This window comes from Otolemur garnettii, unplaced genomic scaffold, assembly GCF_000181295.1.
Source record: "Otolemur garnettii isolate 467f Iridium unplaced genomic scaffold, OtoGar3 scaffold00081, whole genome shotgun sequence".
Lineage (NCBI taxonomy): Eukaryota > Metazoa > Chordata > Mammalia > Primates > Galagidae > Otolemur > Otolemur garnettii.
This window is the reverse complement of record NW_003852476.1, coordinates 59095-78852: the sequence shown is the minus strand read 5'-3', so window position 1 is coordinate 78852 and position 19758 is coordinate 59095. Positions and strand designations below refer to the sequence as shown.

General features: G+C 43.7%; 2 protein-coding genes across 3 annotated transcripts in view; one reads left to right on the top strand and one right to left on the bottom strand.

The window, feature by feature from the left end:
- Window positions 1-7760, top strand: part of ATG14 (autophagy related 14) — a 40036-nt gene extending 32276 nt beyond the window's left edge. Inside the window, exon 10 of the mRNA XM_003794395.3 lies at window positions 5393-7760. Coding sequence (XP_003794443.1) covers window positions 5393-5699 — 307 coding nt within the window. The 3' untranslated portion in view covers window positions 5700-7760. The remainder of the gene's footprint in view (window positions 1-5392) is intronic.
- Window positions 7761-10584: 2824 nt separating this feature from the next.
- The window catches only part of FBXO34 (F-box protein 34), a 66965-nt gene continuing 57791 nt past the window's right edge, over window positions 10585-19758 (bottom strand). For both annotated transcript variants that reach the window (XM_023515875.1, XM_003794394.3), the window contains one exon: window positions 10585-13651. In XM_023515875.1, coding sequence (XP_023371643.1) covers window positions 11560-13651 — 2092 coding nt within the window. In that variant the 3' untranslated portion in view covers window positions 10585-11559. The remainder of the gene's footprint in view (window positions 13652-19758) is intronic.

Below are 19758 nucleotides of genomic sequence, written 5' to 3'. Positions count from 1 at the left end.
CCTGTTCCTTCCCCAGAGCTGCCCAGCTGTGCGCCTGTTCCTTCCCCAGGGCTGCCCAGCTGTGCACCTTGTACATTGTAACAATTCTTCACAATTCTCTTTTTATTACTGACTTAATCTGGTCATCATTTGTTGGTGATAAACGGTACTAGAGGTTTGTGGCATGAACTAGGTTGAAATCCTTCAGCTTAACAAGTCGTGAACAAAAATAACATCCAGGGCTTGGTCTGTGGAATCTTTTTCATTCTCTCAACCCATGAAATAACAAGGCTCAGCTCGGCAGCTGTAGTACAGTGGTTACGGCACCAGCCACATACACCAAGGGAGCTGGGTTCAAACTGGCCCAGGCCTCCTAAACGACAGTGACAACTGCAACAACAACAACAAAAAAATAGCTGGGCATTGCAGTGGGCGCCTGTGGTACCAGCTACCTGGAAGACTAAGGCAAGAGAATTGCCTAAGCCCAGGAGTTGGAGGTTGCCGTGAGCTGTGTGACACCACAGCACTCTACTAAGGGTGATAAAGTGAAACTCTGTCTCTCTTAAAAAAAAAAAAGAATTAATTCCAGGTGATACCAAAGACCTTATTTTAACCAAAAGTATAAAATAACCAAGAGGAAGGGCAATGTTTTATAATCCCAGGGTGAGAAACGAATTTCCAAGTAAGCTGCAAAACTCAAAAACCAAAAAGAAATTTGAAATCCTAAATGTCTGTGGAAAAAGATACCATAAGCAAAATTAAAAGGCAAGCAATGGCTGGGTTTTACAACCTGTAAAACAGATAACAGATTAAAATCTAAACTACCTAATGAAAATTTTCAAATTAATAAAGAAAAGACTGGCTCGGCACCTATGGCTCAAGTGGCTAAGGTGCCAGCTACATACACCTGAGGTGGTGGGTTCAAATTCAGCCCGAGCCCGCCAAACAACAATGATGGCTGCAACCAAAAAAAAAATAGCCAGGCGTTGTGGCAGGCGCCTGTGGTCCCAGCTACTTGGGAGGCAGAGGCAGGAAACTCTCTTGAGGCCAGGAGTTCAAGGCTGCAGTGAGGTATGATCTTGCCTGAGAAGACCCACTGCACTTCAGCTTGGCAAATGGAGTAAAACCCAGTCTCTGAAGTAGATAAAAATACAAGAATAAAGAAATGTTCAAAACAGGTTTCCATTTTTGACCATCCGTGTGATAAAACAGAAGGGATTAATGATACTCTGCGCTGGTGTTGAGGGGAAACAACTACTCAATGCTGGAGATAAATTATGCAGGGCAATTTGGGGGGGTCTGGAGTTTTCCATGGGCTTACTCTTCAGAATGGGCTTCCACAGGGCTCTGCCCTGCAGAAATACACAGGTAGGCTGTCAGTCACATCTGAGTTTATGGCCAGAGCTGCAGAAGTCCCTTTTTCAGGCCTGCCTCCATCAGAATCAAGATTAGAGAAGATTATTAATGGAACCTGGTGGGACTCCCTATAGCAGAAATCAAAGATCAACTTTTTCTTTGAAACAAATTCAGAATACAGAAAAATTATTAAAAATAATAGAGACCACCCAGATTCACCTGTCATTAATATTTCACCCCATTTGCTTATCACTTGTGCACCCTTAAATGCATACACACAGACACACGGACACAGACATGGTTTCTCTGAAACCTATGAGGGTAAGTTGCACACATCGTGGCTCTTGACCCCTAAATAATTTAGTGTGTATTTTCCAAAAATAGGGGTATTTTCATAACTCCAATATAGTTACAGTACCCACTTATTTAGTGTTGGTGCAGTGCTTAGCTTGCTGCTAGTATTCACACTGTGTCACTGGGCTGGACTGTCCTTGAGAGTGTTCTCCCTGCTGTTGCAGGGTCTGGTCTGGAGACAGGTATGCCTTTAGTTGCTATCTCTGTAGCTTCCTTCTGATCGGGAGCATCCTTTGTCCTTTACAACATAAACTTCTTTTTTTAATTTAAAGCATTGGGCTCCTCCTCTCGTTTTAATAGAATTTTGATTTGGGTCTTCTCTAATTTTTCCTTGTGGTTAGTTTCAGGCTGTGTGTACTAGGCTGGAACAGCACCTGGGTGAGGATATCTCTTGGACAGCACATCTGGGGACACACAGTGTCCATCTGCCCCGTAGTGGGGTGTTACCTTAATCTCCCAGTCCCCCCACTCGAAAGTTCTTACATTTTTCCTTCCTAGCCACTAATACATAGTCTGTGCGGGGACACTTTCACATCATGCAGATAACCTTATCGGAATTTCCCCGTTGGGTTTAGTATCTATTGATGAATTCTAAACTGATGGAGTTTTTACAATGACAACGTAGAGACCATAGTTTACCTTAGAGTTCACTCTTGGTGTTCAGATATTCTCTCAGATATTGTTTTGAAATAAGATGTCTTATGAAGAGACTTTTATGAAGCAAGAAGGGCAGTTTTGCTGCCGTAAGTTAGTAGAGTAACTCCCTGCAGTGTCATGAGAAATTGAGTACTCTCGCTTCAGGTTTTGAGTAAAGATACTATTCAGCTAAAGTAGAAATCAGAAAAATGATTTTATAATCTTCCTTCCCCAGAGACACTGAATGAGAAAGAATTGTTTTGCCAGTTCTGGGGACTGTACCTCTGGCTCAGGCAGGTGAGCTAAGCAGATGATGCCTCTCTAGTCCACAAGTGGCAGAAGAGAGGAGTCAAGTGAGGAAACGTCCCAGGGCTTCTGCATGGGGTCTCCTGCTCCTGGAGCTTCTCAGAAATGTAGTTGTTGATCTGGGACCAAAGTGGCTCCAAACTGGCCACTTTAGGAATCCTCCTTTGAGCAGAGATCTTGAGCCCAGAGCACAGCTTCTGGTGGGGACTCTGCCTGGGGGATGTGTCTTCCTTCAGGTAATCCCACCAGTCTCCTGGGAAAACCCTTAACAAGGGGATCTAGAAGGACCCCAAAGGTAGATAAAGCAGTGTAAGAGAGGAAGGCAAAACTGGGTGTCAGAGCTTGGAGGGAGGAAGGAGACCCCTCCGGCGGGAACCTGGCTGGGGCCTGAGAGGCAGCATGGGAGAGACATCAGTAACCTGGCCCCTCTGACCACATAGCGTCAGCCTTATGTTTAGCAGGGGGCCCAGCTAAGGCATTTATGTAGCTACCATTTTTAGTAGGTGGATGTCACAGGAGGCAGAGGCAGCTCCCCAGCAGGATGATGCAGGTGGGAGGTGATGGTGACCAAGGGAGGGCTTGACATAGCAGGAATGGAAAGGCCTATTTGGTGATATCAGGCAGCCCTGGGGACCTCGGACATGGAGTGGGAGCAGGAGGGAAGAGGTAAGCAGTCCAGCCGGCATATGTTTTTAGCCTGGTTGACAGCCTCAGGTATCTGAGAAGATGAGTCTGGAGTTAGAGGCAGCGTTTAGGGGTAGGCAGGCAAGAGAGTGCTTGGGAGTGAACTAGGAGAAGTCTGGAAAGATGATATTAGAGTAGAACTGTTTGCTAAGAAAAAGAAAAGGGAGGAGGGAAAGACGTAGCGTGTGTGAAGAACCTTAAAACAGAAGAGGGATACTTAGAGCCAGGGTGCTGGCTGCAGGGGTCATTTTCCTGTTTGGCAGAGAAAGTTTCAAGAGCAAGTAAGAAGATCACAGAGAACCCTCACTTTTTTTTTTAATTGAATGGTAACTGTGTACATTAATCCACTTCTGGGGTACAGTGTGATTTTTTTCACACACAATCCGAAACACTTCCATCAAACTGGTTAACATAGCCTTCATGTCACTTTCTTAGTTATTGTGTTGAAATGTTCATACTCCACTCTTAGATTCACTTGTACCCTTGTGAGATAAATCACAGAAGTGATCCCTCCAATTCCCCTCCCTCCACCCATTAGAACCCTCACTTCTTACTCCTTTCACCCCTTGCAAAATAATGACTTGTAGGCAGCGTGGGGACCTAGTAAACATGGGAGCCTCTTGTGTGAGGGATTCTTTGTAAATTGCTCACTGCAGACCATAGGAACACCCAGTAGCACATCTTCCAATTTATTTAATACCTGCAAAGCCTTGGAACAGTGCCTGGGACATTACTACAGTGGGGAAGTAAGGCTGTCTGGGAAGAATAAGGGCTATTTGTCCCTAGAAAAGAATCGGATAGTATGGATCTGATGAGGTGCTGTGGAGGCCAGCCCCAGCCTTTCATCATCAAAGTCTGTGAAGTGCTCTGGCCAACATGCTAGAATGGGCTGGTGTGCAATTCTGGGGAGTTTCTTATAGCTGTTATTTTTGAGACACTCTCACTTTGTTGCCCTGGGTAGAGTGCTATGGCATCACAGCTCACAGCAACCTCCAACTCTTGTGCTTAAGTGATTCTCTTGCCTCAGCCTTCCAAGTATCTGGGACTATAGGCACTCACCACAATGCCCAGCTATTTTTTGGTTGTAGTTGTCATTGTTGTTTGGCAGGCCCAGGCTGGATTCAAACCCACCAGCTCCAGTGTATGTGGCTGGTGCCCTAGCTGCTGAGCTATAGGTGCCAAGCCAGCTGTCTGTTTTTGTTGACCTCTGCTGTTTCCCCCAAAGTATTTATCAGCAAAATCCTTAAACAAATGGAGGCCTCATGTGCTTATCTTGGGCAGCAGCAGGGAGATGGGGTATTATAGCCACACTCTGCAGTGGCCTGAAGAAAATGCAGCCTGCTCCCCTGAAGCAGGAGCTGAGGGGCCAGCAGCAGAAAGGCCCCTCTCTGAGTTCAGCTGGCACGGTTCCCTGGAGAGGTTAAGGAGCCGCACTGAGGATGAGACCTAGGGAAGGATTACTACACCTGGCACTGAGAGGGTCATCAGGGACTTTGGGACATAAAAATACTTTCTCCTGAAGTACAGTGCAGAAATACACACTGTTGCAGATAAAGATGCTTAAAACACTTCTCATTCCTGTGCAATAATTGTTACCATAGAAAATTATGAGCCCGGTGTTGATAGCGCCTGGGGAAGCTGTGGTTACATGCACATAACCATGTCATTTCTCTTCTTTGAGTCTTCTCTGACGAGTCTAATGATTTGGGGCTTCCATGAGGCAGGGAGCATTGGTGTAGTTCTTTGTGTACCAGGAAATCATACTTTGGGCCACCAGGGCCCATCTCAGTGCATGGGCTTTGTCATTTTCCCATCCAGGATCTTCAGAAAGTGAGTGAATTGTGGGAAAGTGTGGTACCATGATGTTGTTCATACTGGGATGGAGGATGTTATTCTGGTAAAGAAAATCTGTCATAGGTCAGCAGTGAGTGCAGAACAGACTTAGTACGTGGTGTGTGTGTGGGTGTCCCTCTGTCCCATCAGGTAGAGGGGTCTTGGGGAAGACGGCAAAGGCATGTTACCTCGGGTTGTGAGAACAGCAGTCATCCTAAAGAGGTCCCCTCCTGTCTGCACACAGGTCGGGGCCCTTCGAAGTGCGAGCAGAGCTTGAGGAGTCCATGGAATTTGTGGATCCCGGAGCTGCTGGAGAGTCTGATGAGAGTGGAGATGAGCACATAAGTGATGAGGAAACAGACCTGGGCACTGACTGGGAGAACCTGCCAAGCCCCCGGTTCTGTGATATTCCTTCCCAGCCCGTGGAAGTCTCCCAGAGCCAGAGCAGCCAGGCCTGTCCGCCCATTGTGAGCAGCAGTGCAGGGGGGATGATCTCATCCGCGGCAGCCTCTGTGACCTCCTGGTTCAAAGCTTACACTGGACACCGCTAACAGGCATAGACCAAAACATGCTAGATTTGGATTGAGAAGGTTTCTAGAAAACCATGTTAAGATAGTGCCTGGAACAAAAAAAGCTTAACCTGTTCTGGGATTTTCTTAAGCAGGGAGACAAACATTTCTATTTGTCAAGTGGCCTGTGATAGTGACCAACGTGCTTATGATAATTAATAGAACAGAGGGGTCAAAAGTCCTTCTGCCCAAACCGAAGTTGGTGAAAGGACCTGAGCATGTGGCCAGTTCTGCTGAGGAAGAAATCCATTTGGGTTCCCTCTGGCCCCAGGCCACAGGGCCCCCATACACGGGTCAGTGTGGTATTGGTCCTTGTGATGCTGACACTATTCCTGACACTTGAACTTTTAAAGGTTGGTTGAATCACAAATGATTCTTGATGATCAGGACTTAAAAACTCTGTAACATGAGTTTTTCTTTTACTGTTTTTTTGTACAGAGGATTTCTTTACTGTTTGGTCATCTTTGGTTTTTAGAGTAAGAATTTTGGTTTTGTTTGGGAGGGGTGGCCTTTTCTGGGGCGGGGGTAGCTTCAAACATGTTTCATTCCTGCTGCTGTCGTAGCTCCCAGGATGTTCCCGTGTTCCTTTCCCCACACACGCCAAAGAAAACTAAGGTCTTTTTTTCTGTAGGACCTACATCCGTTAGTTGAAGAAATTCTGGCTGCAATAATGTTCTAAGAGATTTTACAACTATTTTCTTGTATTCTGAATTAAATTTTTCATTCTCACTGAAGTTATTTAATCCCTACCATCTACTATGTGCATTTTGAAATTGAATTTATTTAATCTGAGTGAAGATGAGTCATTAAGGTCATTTCCCTTATGTAAGCTAAATGCCTGCTTGGGCACAGGTGAAAGCCGCTTAATTAAGAGCAGCCTTGGGTCATTCTTACAATGTCCAGTTTCTTTCTAAGGGATTTAGGTGGCAGGTGTTTGCAGGGAAAGCCACCATCCTGCTTATTTCCTGGAGATCTGTGTTGCTCAGAAGTGGAGAGCTGATCATGCTCTTCTGTAGCCCGGATAAAGTTCAGATGTGAAGAATTTCCCCTCACCAAGAGATCGTTTTCAGCTAATGTGTCTTATCATTCTTAGTGACAATCTTACAAGAAAACCATAATGAGGGGCATTAATATGTACAAATATGTAAGTAGTTTTTTATTTTTAGTAACGGCAAAATATCAGGCACTATGACCCTATCTTCTTGGTGTGATTGGCATGATAGGACCTCAGATACATCCTTCAGAAGTTTGCCATGCCCCTGCAACTTTCTCACATAACTGTTAGAGCTGATATTTGCCTACAAGTCCAAGGTGCTCTATGGCTTTTGCTTATCGGTATATTTGGTGTTTAATACAGTTTTGGGTAGAGCTGCAGAAGTGGAAAATTTATTCCTGTCCATGAGTTCCTGCTCTATGAATTTTCCACTTGGAGGAAACAGGCTTTCCTCCTTGTGGTTTCTTATGCAGCTGATGTCTTTTTTAAATGCTCAGCTTCATGATTGCTGGGCTTGGATCTTACTGCCTAGCTCTGCAGTTCATAGAGAGCAGATACAGTAGACTTGAACAAATACCAAATAAACGTAATCTGTGGGATGGGCTGTCCAGGTATAATACTTTAGACCCTCAGAAGAGCTTAGTTGCAAGAATTGGCATCTTGGGGGTAGAGTGGCTTCTGCTGAGAGACGCATAGTTGTCATGGTTTTCTCAAGCAAGCCTCTTATAACACCATGAATGCTAGATGAAACTATAGAAATCAGGGATCACTAACTCCCACTGAGAGTAATTCAACAAAACTTACAAGGATATAGAAACCTAGGGATTGATATGGGCATTTTGTTAATATCAACTGGAAGGCACTTTTACATAGGATCAAGTGATCAAACCAACCTTTTTGTGGCTTTGAACGTCAGCATACTAGCTTATACTGCTGAATTAGTTTGGGTTTATTTTGCACTGAATCCACTCTGTAAATATTCTTAAATATACTTTTCAACCACTGTTTTTTCTAATCTCTTTGCTGCTCATTTAAATTTTTCATGTAGGTGCCAGAATCATATGTAAACAGCTTTTTAAAAAATGGAAGCTGGTTTTTTTTTTTAAACAAAAAGCCATAGAACTTGGTCATGTATTCTGTTTTAAAATGATTTACTGAAAAAATGTAATACTAAATAAAAACCCACCCAAATAGGTTGCTTAAGATGATCTGTTGAAGACTTTTTTTTTTTTTTTTGGTAACAATGTAACTAAGGTTTACATATCTGTAAGTTAGGTGGGAAAAACGGTATGTCTTCACATTGGGTACAGTGGACAGATTCCTTAAGGACTCACCGGGGGACAGAGCTGATCAAAGAGCTAGTGTCTGAGGACCTCCTCACACTGTCACAGTCAGGACACTTTGCTCTGCAACTTCCAAACCAGTTTGAGTCAAAGGTTTCCTAAACTTCATTGTATTTACTACAATAAATCCTTTAACAGTACTTGGCTTATATATATATGTCTTTTTCAAAATGATTTTTCATTTCTGCTCCTACAATGAGAGTAGCAAGAATGAGATATAATCCTGAAATATTCTATACAGAGAATACTTTAAGAAATTTTATTTCAGATTAATATGCGGGTACAAATGATTTTGCAAACAAATGTTTGCATTTGTTAGGTAAAGTCCCTGTTGTAGCTGTGCCCCTCACCCAGGAGAAGTGCCACATACATTTACATTGTGCCCATTAGGTGGGAGTTCACCAATCTCCTACCCCTGCCAACTCGAATTGACTTTTTCTCTTGTGTGGGCGTATTAGCTCATCTACTGGCTTCTTATTAGAACTGAGCACACTGGACACTTGCTTCTCCATTCTTGAGACACTTTCCTTAAGGAGACTGTTCTCCAACTCCATCCCTGTCAATACAAAAAGTAGTAAAGTCTCCATTTAGAAATTTTCTTACTGAGAAAAAAAAATGCCTGAAATACATTTCCTTTTCCCCCAGTTTTTGCCCACTTGAACCCACCACCTCCAGTATATGGGGCTGGCACGCTACTCCTTTGAGTCACAGGCGCTGCCCCTGAAATACATTTTTTAAAGTTATAGGTCATGGTGGTACTAATTATGGTCTGTCCTTGGTAAGCCTGGAGATGCTGCTCACTTTCTGTAGAGATGCATTCACCTTTGGGCGCCATGGTGTGAAGCATATGACCTAAGGCAGGCGTCCTCAAACTGGACAGCCCCTCCGTCTGCAGACAGCCCCTGTCTAATAGCAGGCCCGCCGATGACATTCATCCGGCCCGCCGGGTGTTTTTGCCGCTGCCTGTCCTGCTTAGCAGCCGACTCGTCCTGGGGCCCACGGTCTGGCCCTCCAACAGTCTGAGGGATGGTGAACTGGCCCCCTGTTTAAAAAGTTTTGAGGACCCTTGACCTATAGTAACTTGTTTCTTGCACAGACCTGTGGGGAAGGGTATGCCTGTGTAGGAAAGCTGTGTGGAAACTGCCCAGACGTCGAGACAAGAGAGAAATGGAAACATTAAGTCCTGCTGTTAGACAGGGGCCGCCTGCTGCAGACAGAGGGGCTGTCCAGAGCAACAGCTGTGAAAGGGCCAAGACAGCCTGAAGAGGTGTCCAGGAGCTACTGCCACAGCTACACTTCCCCAGAGCAAAAGCCTTCAGCCAGTTTGGAGTGAATACACAGGGTATTACCCAGCTGTGTGTAGCCACAATGTTTGCTCTTCCCATGAGGTTGTGCAAACATTAGCTATGGCCATGGACTTTGGAATGGCCTGCATGTCAGTTGAAGGGACTTCACAACTTCCCACACAGGTGCTTTCACCAAACTCAACGAAAATAATTTTATGGTTGGGGGTCACCACAACATGAGGAACTGTATTGAAGGGTCACAGCATTAGGAAGGTTGAGAACCACACTGCTCAACACACTAAGCAGCACTCAGAGTCCTTTGTGTGTACTCTCGCCTGACTACACTGTGAGCCACAACAGGCCTACTGAGAAGGCCCCACTGAGACTGCCAGGTTGCAGGTGTCTTCAAACTATGGCCCATGGGCCACATGCAGCCCACCTGGGACATTTATCTGGCCTGCCGGGTGTTTTGCCGCTGCTGCCTGTCCTGCTTAGTAGCCGACTCGTCCCAGGGCCCGCAGTCCAGCCCTCCAACAGTCTGAGGGACAGAAAACTGGCCCCCTATTTAAAAAGTTTGAGAACCCCTGGTAGAACAATTCAAAGGATAATCTAACAAGCACAGGGAAGTGCAGCCCAGGGCACTTTAAAAGCATTTTCCAATATAACTTACCTGGGTTAAGTCATGAGGAAAAACACCATCTCTCAAAAGAAAAGTGAGCTCTTCTCAGCCTCCTTTTGGTCCTGTGTCACAGACACTCAGCCAAGCATGTCAGCCAAGCACAGCAGCTCCCACTAGAACATTTACTATCTGTTCTCTGTAAGCCTGAAGCTTACACTGGTTCAAGGTTTTTGGTGGGTACTCAATTTCAAGCCAACTTAGTTTTTAGGACTTCTACCCACAGTAGTTGTGGCCCAAAACCTTACAGCCAACGAAGCATTACATGACCATGGGCCTCAATAGCTCTTTAATGATTTTTAAGTGATTGATTATACCTGGACAAGTCCTAAGAATACCCTCGATAACACCACCACACTCAACAGGAAACAAGAGGGCAGACAGACAAACCCTTCAAGTGTTGGAGGGTTGCAAAAATTGAAACTTAGGATGTTAAGTAAAAACAGAAATCATTTCCTCTCTTCCACTGCAACAATTAAAAAAAATTTTAATTCTCACAACACAAGAACCTTTTTCAATACTATATCACAAGAGAAGGAAAAAAGTCTTTGTAAAATTCAGATCCCGCTTAAGATGTATGTTTTTATTGAGATTTTAAAAAACTAACAGAAAGGATAAAGTAGACAAGAATGTTATAATCTGACTATATAATATTCTCTCAATCTTGGTGGATCACTAAAATATAAGAAAAGGTTGTTCTCTATGTTAATTTTCAGGTTGTCCAGTTAAGCCATTATTTGGTATCCTTTGAACAGGTTAGCCTTTTAACTATTTATAGAGTTTCTTCTCAGAAACATTCATATATTATACAGGAAACATTCAGTTTATTTAGGAAACATACAGAATGTACAACTTTGAAACTAGACGATCAAAAAACACTCGTGATAGCCACAGCACTCTCCTAGCTGCCCTGTGACAGTGCTGCTCAGTCAGCGTCCCTCATACACAACTGTATTTTAATCATATTTACAGAGAGAGGGCCTGCAGCAGGCATTTAAAGGTGAAGGTGCTTAGGTTTAATATGCACTTCACAACCCTGTGAATCCACCCCAACCACAAACATCTGTCTCACAGGGTCACACATACAAGGCCTAAAGTGACATGCCCGACTTTTCCTTTTTAAGAATACCTTTCATCTGAGAGTCCTGCTATTCTTTTCATGGGACACTATTCACTTATTTCAGATACGGTGCCCCAGTGCTCAAAACACTGCCAGAACCTTTCCTTGAGGACTGCCTGCAGTCTGCAGTGAGCTCTTCTAAATGTCCTTGATGGTGGCACACCTTCATCCTTTGGGGAGGGATCTGACTCAGGAAAACAGCAGAGACACTACTATGGATCAAATGAGAGATGCCATTAGAAAAAATGAGACCAATTTTCCTGTATAGCTCATAAATTAAGAGTTTTAAAGATGCCTGAGCAATGGCGGTGCTGATAGTTACAGATTCTCCTGCAGTGGTAACTAAATTTAGAGAGGCAATGCTCGCTTGAACAGTGTTTCGTGGTTTTTAAAAATAGGTCCTTTTGTTGCCTCACGTGGATATTATTCCTCTTCAGTTTCAGTCCCTTTTGATTTCTTGTGGATTTCCCGGTTAAAGCTGTGGCAGGCAGGAACCCAGCGATTGTCGTGAAGTCCCAGCTGACAGCCAGGGAAGGCTTTCTGAGAGCGATGGCAGCACATCCAGTACCCTGGCCCATAGGGAAATGCCTGGCAATAGGGCTTGGGGTGCCACCGGCATAGGGACACATCCCCTCTCACATACTTTTTCTTGCATTGTTTGCAAGGATCCTCTCGATAGCGTGGATCTCGAACCCAGCGAGAATCTGATGGCCTAATATTGTAGTGTTCAATAATAAACTTGAAATAGTAGCAGGTACATTTAAGAGCCACTAAACTCTTAGTGGGAAGCAACCTGAAGATTTTTACCATAATGTGGTGGGGCAGAAAAACCATGTACTGCTGAGGCTCCAGAAGCTGCTGGATTTTAAACCTGGTCTCCAGAAAATCATGAGACACCTGCTTTTTCCAACTGGATGCCTCAAGTACTGGTGAGGCACTTTCCACAGAGGAGGGTGGTGGCACAAGTGGCTCAGATGTGCTGTCACTCACAGCAAGCTGGCTGGACTCTGAAGCCACTTTCCTTGTACTTTCACTCAACTGGGAACAGTCTGAGTGCTGACCAGGTGGCAAAAAAAACAACATTCCTGGAAGTGGGTCTTCACAGGCGTCTAAACTAGAAGGCTGGTCTTTCTCCACCTTGGACATGGGGATACCAACGCACAGAGAGACTTTTCTTCTCTGATCAAGACTTGGGCTGGTTAGTGGCACAAGCGCTCTGTTCATACAGTCAACAGCATCTGTGGGCAATTCCGCGGCTTGGGGACAGACGTGAGAAGGAAAAGGTAACCTAACAAGTTCATCTGTCATTTCCACATCAGTCCTGTTGCTATTTTTCATGGTAATTTGCAGACTGGGCTCTAATTCTGTATCATCCATGTGGAAACTCACACCTGCCCGCAACGAGAGATGGCCCTGAGAAGTACCATCCCAGGTCTTGTCCCCGTTGGGAGAATGGCCAGCTCCTGAGGGGACACAGGCTACAGATGCAGACCCTGTGGGGTCCACCTGAGTGGCAGGTGCCTCCACGGCACCTTTTCCTGTTTTTCCTTCATCAGCTTGGGTGCTATTTGAAAGCAACACCCCGCCAGCACTCCGATGGAAGCTGTTATTCCTCGAGAGGCTCCCAAGTTCATGCTGGCTCTGTTGCCTTAGGCACTCAGACTCCAGCCTGGCTACTATGTCTAGGACACGGACTGGCTCACTCTGTGGTTCACCAACTTCAGGGTTTCCCCTTTCTATGGGTTCACATGCTCCTGGGGCAGAGAAATGCTCAGAGGCTGGGGGTGCTCCTCTGGATTGGCCAGGAAACCTCACAACAGCAGGGGAGTTTGTGCAGTTTTTCGCACAACTAGCTAAGAGAGCACTAGCTCTTTGCTCAAGGAAGGCGACCATCTGTATAACTGACAGAGGCCTCCCAGTGTAGACGCCATCCCCACTGTCACTCACGTAATGCACAGAACAGTGCTTAATGCCACACGCAAAAGGCTCAGGCTGGTGGCACCTGCTGCTGACTTCTCGCATGCTTTCTAGCTGTAGCTTGGCTTTTATAAGATCCCCTGATTTTTTCCTTCTTTTAGTAGCTCTCCCATCAATATCCCAGGAGCTTTTTATTTTCATAGATCCTGTCCTAGTATTACACTGGTGGGCTGCAAAGAATGCAATTTTCTCCTTGGTATTTCCAGGTTTCACAACAGCCCAGATATCAAGTGCTCCTTCTTCACCCTGGTGGATGGTTGTAGATGGCACATTCTTTCTGGTCTTAATGTTCAGGCTACTTTCTACAGGATTCTTCCCACTCATACTGCACAGAACATCTGGAGAAAGGATCCCAAGAGGCTTCTGAGATGGTGCTTTACCAAGAGAGACAAGTGGTTTCATGAGGCTTGCTTTCCATTTCTCATCACTTAAAGCCTTTTGGTGGCTCATAGGCAGCCTCAGTGTTCTCCTGTTGACCTCCAGAGGGCGCTCTCTCTTCTGGTGTCTCCAATACAGTTTCAGGTGCATAACAGGGGCCCTGCAGGGAAGAAATGTACGGTATTTGATTATGAAACCAATTTTGTCTTTAGAAACTTCTTTTTTTTAACTCTGAACGTTCTAGCAAGTAAGAAAAACATTTTCTATCAGTTCAATAAACCATTACCAAACTCGTTGTTTGGTAATCTGTACTCGATGTACAGATCAAGAATAACAAAAGCAAATTAACCACTTTCCATGGGGTATAGGCCAGAAAATAAACTGGCTTTGACTGATGAATTTTAGAAGCTGTCATCAATTAATATTTTAAACAGATAATCCTTTAATTTAAAAAGAAAATCTGAACGTACTGAAATGAAAACATCTCTTTTTATCAGTGAGGATAAAGCGTAGTATAAAAGGAACGCCTCCATAATCCCTAGCAGGTTTTTTTAACATTAGTTCTTTCTAAGTTATCACAACTAGCATTTTATTAGTTACAAAAAAGCCTGTTGAAATAACTATACTTGCTTTCTAAACCATTCCCATATTTAGATGCTTACAGTTTTTACTTGTTGTTTTCGTACTTTGTCCATGTCCATCTAGTATAGTCTTAATTTTTCTAAGTAATCTAAGTGTATAAACATTTAACTGTCAAATTCTCTGCTACCATCTTTTTACTCCCCACCACCTCCTGCTACTATCTTAACCAAGATGTTGGTTAGGTATGAAAGACACCTGTAGGCACTGTTCATTTTGCAAACAAAAACTTGATAACAGACAACAACACACTTCACTGTCATGTTAGTTAAGTCTGTAAGCATCATAAGCTTTGTTCTTGATATTTTTCACAGCTGTCAAGTTACACAAGTTTGGGGGGGGGGGACATTTTTCATGGTTAAGCCTGAAATAACTGAAACCAACTTGGATGAATTAACCCTTAATAATTCTAAAAACCACTTAGAACTAGTTTAGAAAAATAGTGCCTTCTTTTGTTCCCTGGCCAGGGGTGGAGATGGAAGCCATTTCAGAAATGAGACATGATGATTAACAGAGACCTGTGTTCTAGTCCCTGCCATAACAATTGATTAGCTAGATGGTGATTTTTAGATTAGACAATCACCATCAATTTACATAAAATAGCACACTGTGTAAATTAGATGACTGTCTAAGCATTAGATTATCTAGTATTTCAACCCTCAGTTAACATTTCAACTCACACCTAGAGAATAAGTGACTTGATAAAGCTAAAATCACACACAATATCCTGGATTAAAGAAAGAGTGTTTTTAGGGGTGCCTGATCAGCAAAGTAAATCTAGAGTCCAAAAGAAAGAGCTGCGATCACAAGTTGGGAGAAGGGAGGCAAAAGCACCTTACTGTCTAAGCCTGCAGCGTCTTGCTCACTGGGATAACAGGCTAAGATGTGCCTTGGACAGCTTAGCATATTCCTTCTCATCAGCTCCACATTTACTGAGTACCTACAATATGGCAGCTTCTATGGGATCTGCTCAGATGTGAGGAGGGGTTTTTGGTATGGAAGAATTTTTTTTGAGACAGAATCTTACTTGGTGGCCCTGGGTAGAGTGCCGTGTCCTTACCGTAGCTCACAGCAACCTCAAACTCCTGGGTTTAATTGATCCTCCTGCCTCATCTTGAGAAGCAGGGACTACAAGTGACTACCATAATGCCTGGCTACTTTTTTTTTTTTTAATTTTTCTATTTTTAATAGAGGGGTCTCCTCTTGCTCAGGCTGGTCTTCCAACTTCTGAGCTCAAGCGATTCACCCACCTTGGCCTCCCCAAGTGCTGGAATTATAGGTATGAACCACCGTGCCTGGCCCACATTGTAGCATTTTAAATTGCTCTTTCTATCATTATACTCTACAAAATTTAGTCTTACACAAAGAGCCACCCAGAATTCTTCAAGAACAAGAAAACATATAAATGAATAAAAGAGGCACATCTACTGCCATTTCTCTGCACCAAATATTTTCTAGGTTTTCATATCCCTTTCAATCCTTCTCCTAAATAAAATCAAAGAAATAGTTTATTTAAAAAATAAATCCTCACATAATGACTCACTGCAGAGTGTGAGCTTAAACTTGAGCTCTGTGTGTGTGTGTCACTTTGCAATGCACACTGTGGTCTCTTGAACTTTCTACCCTACACACTAGTTTAGGTACTCTTGTTGAGAGGGACATTAACCTATAAAGTCTGCTCAACTGACACAGTACTTACATACAAGGTTTTTCGGAAGATTATCTCAGGGACTAGATGTGAGGAAAAGATATGACAGGGAAGGGAAAAGCCCAAGGGGGACACATAGTGAAGGTACCTCTAGGAGGTAGGCAACCCCCCGCCCTTGGTTGAAGGTTTCCTGGGGCTAATCTCTACCCCTCCCTTGTTCAGTCTGAAAGCCCTAAGGCAGAAAATAGAAAAGTGTTGGCCAGATTTAGAGAAACTGCAAAAGTCCGACTTTTAATTGAAATCAGTTAGAGGACATGATGCAGGGAACTAAGAACACATGCTGCAAATCCATACAATTAAAACTCTAAATCTCCAACAGAACACACCAAGTGGTGCACTTTCCCCATCCCAGCAACCCCCACACACAGAGACAGAAATGGTTTCCATGGTGCCAATCTCTTCATCACAATTGCATTTTGAGAGTTTGCTATAATACGATCCCACTCTCTTGCAATGAAATGAAATGCAGCTCTATTAGCACCTACACATCTTAAGAGTCTCAGAAGGGCCTCTGTTAGAAAAATTAAGACTGCAGGGTCTACTAAATCAGAATTCTGGAACTGGGCCCAGAATCTGTTTTTAACTTTAGATTGGAATTTGAAGATGGAGTTTGAAAGGACTTAGAGGTCATGTGTTTGATCCAATGTCAAGAGTGTCAGGGGCTCTAGATCTGGGCTGAGGTACTAGGCCACCACTAGGTGGAACCATGACCACAGTACCAGGTAGGGAAGGTCCAGTCACATGATTAAGATTTTTAAGGTAGCCAAAACTAGCATTAATAGCCTCTAATTTTTTTTTTCCTACTAACCTATTCCCTACAAATGTGCACTTCCTTCTACACATTTGTTACCTTAAACTTACACTCTGGGCTGGACACTACTGGTGCAGCTATGAATAAGAATAAAGAGACAGAAAAGTAGGCAAGTACAGCAGAATGAGACCCAGGTCAGGACAGCACAGGGTGCTGAGGGTCCATGGAGAGAGTTGGAGGAGAGATGGAAGACGTGTGGGTCAAGTGGGGAGAAGACCCCACTCCAGTGGAGAGCCATCAGCACCACACCCAGACTTGAGGGTGTAGGAACAGGTCAGGGAAGCCCTGATTTTCTAAATTAAGCCTTTAAGTCCTCAGATTCTAAAGCAGATGATGCTTTGGGAAAATTCAGATAGTTGAAAAACAGAATCTGAACTAAGATGGTTAAGAATAGAGAGATGATAAGTAAATGAATAAATGAGAATAACAAACAAGATTCTAACCACTGATTAAAAAATGGAGGATGATGGAGAGAAGTCAAGGACTGACCCTCATCTCACGGCTTCACCAATTCGCAAAGGTGCCTGAGCACATCCACAGCAGGGGTGGCACAGTTGTTCAGCCAAGACATGTTGGGCTCAAGTGTTTACAAGACAGAAATAGCCACAGTCCAGCTGGCTCAGATCTGATCAAGAGAAAAGGAAGCCACCAGTTGTCACAGAAACAATTCAATGAGGAAAAGGTTTTCTGGATTACAAGTCTTTTTTCAAGATTTTCCACAATAAACATGTATTACTTTTATATTCACAAAGAATACACACACCAGGAGCAGTCACTGCAGACTCTGCAGCAAAGTCAAAAAAGAAGTGCAGTTAGCACTAGTGACCCTTGGTGACCTTGTTGAGAGGAACCGCAACAGATGAGAAGGCATGGTGCCCGTGGAGGGTGACTGGAGAGGGAAAGAGTGTGCTGACCATGGCCTCTCTCACTGCACTTAGCTGTGAAGGAAACTGTTCATACACACCTGTTACCTAAATCCTTTCTGGTAATTCCATGAGATATAACTCAGTAAGCGTAACCTAAGAAACTTTACTCTAGGCTTGGTGCCCATAGCACAGTGGTTATGGCACCAGCCACATACACTGAAGGTGGAGGGTTCAAACCTGGCCCGGGCCAGCTAAACAACTGCAACAAAAAACAGCCAGGCATTGTGGTAAGCACCTGTAGTCCCAGCTACTTGGGAGGCTGAAGCAAGAGAATCGTTTAAGCCCAAGAGTTTGAGGTTGCTGTGAGCTGTGATGCCACGGCACTATACCATGTACATAGTGAAACTCTGTCTCAAGGAAAAAAAAAAAAAAAGAAACTTTACTCCAGTGAAGGCCAGAGTCTTGCTTTCCATGAGTCAGCGTTTCTTTTAGACTCATCATGTCGAATTTGCCAAAGCTGGCAAAACTCTCACCTAAAGTTGGTGTACAATTCCAAAACAAAGCCATGAAAGATACCTGAACTGTGCGCTATTAAAAAAAAGCGCACAGATAAGCCTAAAGAGTCACACTACCTCTTGTCAACAGAGGAGCAGTTAACTGGCCATGCCTGGCTAGAACAGGAGAAAGGATATGATTTCTCATGGTGCTAATGGGAAGCCATAACATGAAAGGCAGATGCCAGGTGTCCTTTCTTGTTATTCTCCAGTCCTGCCTATCAAAACAAGTTAGAAGATAAGGCATTTCCTATTACTACTTCAGTTAAAGACAGGAACACTAATTCCAAAAAAAAGTCATTTTTAATATATAACCGCCATTATTTATAAAAATCAGAGGAATAAGGATAGTATATGAAGGACCCTTCCCCACTATACCTTCAGAAGAAAAAAAACTATACAGTAAATAAATTCATTATTTGCTTCTTAAAGAAAACGGAAAAGTTTCCAGAAACCATCTTTTTTTTTTTTTTTTTTTTTTTGAGACAGTCTCACATTTTTTGCCTTTGGCAGAGTACCATGATGTCATAAGCCTCAAATTCTTGGCCTCAAGAAATTCTCTTGCCTCAGCCTCCCAAGTTGCTGGGACTACAGGTGCCAGTCATAACGCCCAGCTATTTTTAGAGATGAGGTCTAGCTCTTGCTCAGGCTGGTCCCAGAAACAATCTTATGAAAGATTTCTTCACTGGAATATCATACAAATGATTAGCAACTTCAGCAAAGTACTATATGTATATATGATGAAATCCTTGCTTTGTTTTTGTTATTGTTGAAATCTGTGATGCTACAAATGAAGAAGTGGAAGTAAAATGGCTTTTAAAGCCCCACAGCTAGGTTGTGGTAAAATTAAGATTACAATTAAGAAAATTGTGTCTCCTGGATCTATACTTTTCCCCGTTACAGAAGAAGGCATATCAAAAACCTAGGTTCAATTATGACATACATGAAATTAAAGAGCTTTTCCTTTCAAATTAGGTCAATTTTTAAGTGCACATTAAACCTACAGAACTATGATGCATAAAAGTAGACATACCACATTCTTATATGCCACACCCATCTAAAAGTTTGTAAAAACTGCTTCCATGGGCTCGGTGCCTGTGGCTCAAGCGGCTAAGGTGCCAGCCGCATACACCTGAGCTGGCAGGTTCGAATCCAACCCGGGCCCGCCAAACAACAATGACAACTGCAACTCAAAAATAACCAGGCGTTCTGGCAGACACCTGTAGTTCCAGCTACTCAGGAGGTGGAGGCAGGAGAATCGCTTGAGCCCAGGAATTGGAGGTTGCTTTGAGCTGTGATGCCACAGCACTCTACCCAGGGTGACAGCTTGAGGCTCTGTCAAAAAGCAAAAACAGCTTCCAAGGCTATTTCACTGGAAAAAGTACCCAAAGCAGGTGAGTGTGGATATAGGCAAAGAGGCACAGGGCTTTCACCTCCCCCAATATGCCTTTGAGCAGTGACAGAAAAAATGTATCCACCTCTCAGAGCTCCTTAAATATTAAGAACAAAAGCAACTGTAGACTAGAAAAGATAATATTTCTCTAACTTACCTCCAAATTATTGGGGGGATGACTTTTTCAGAGAGGGAGTTCACACTTTTTTTTTTTTTTTTGAGACAGAGCCTCAAGCTGTCCTCCTGGGCAAAGTGCCGTGACATTACAGCTCACAGCAACCTCCAACTCCTGGGCT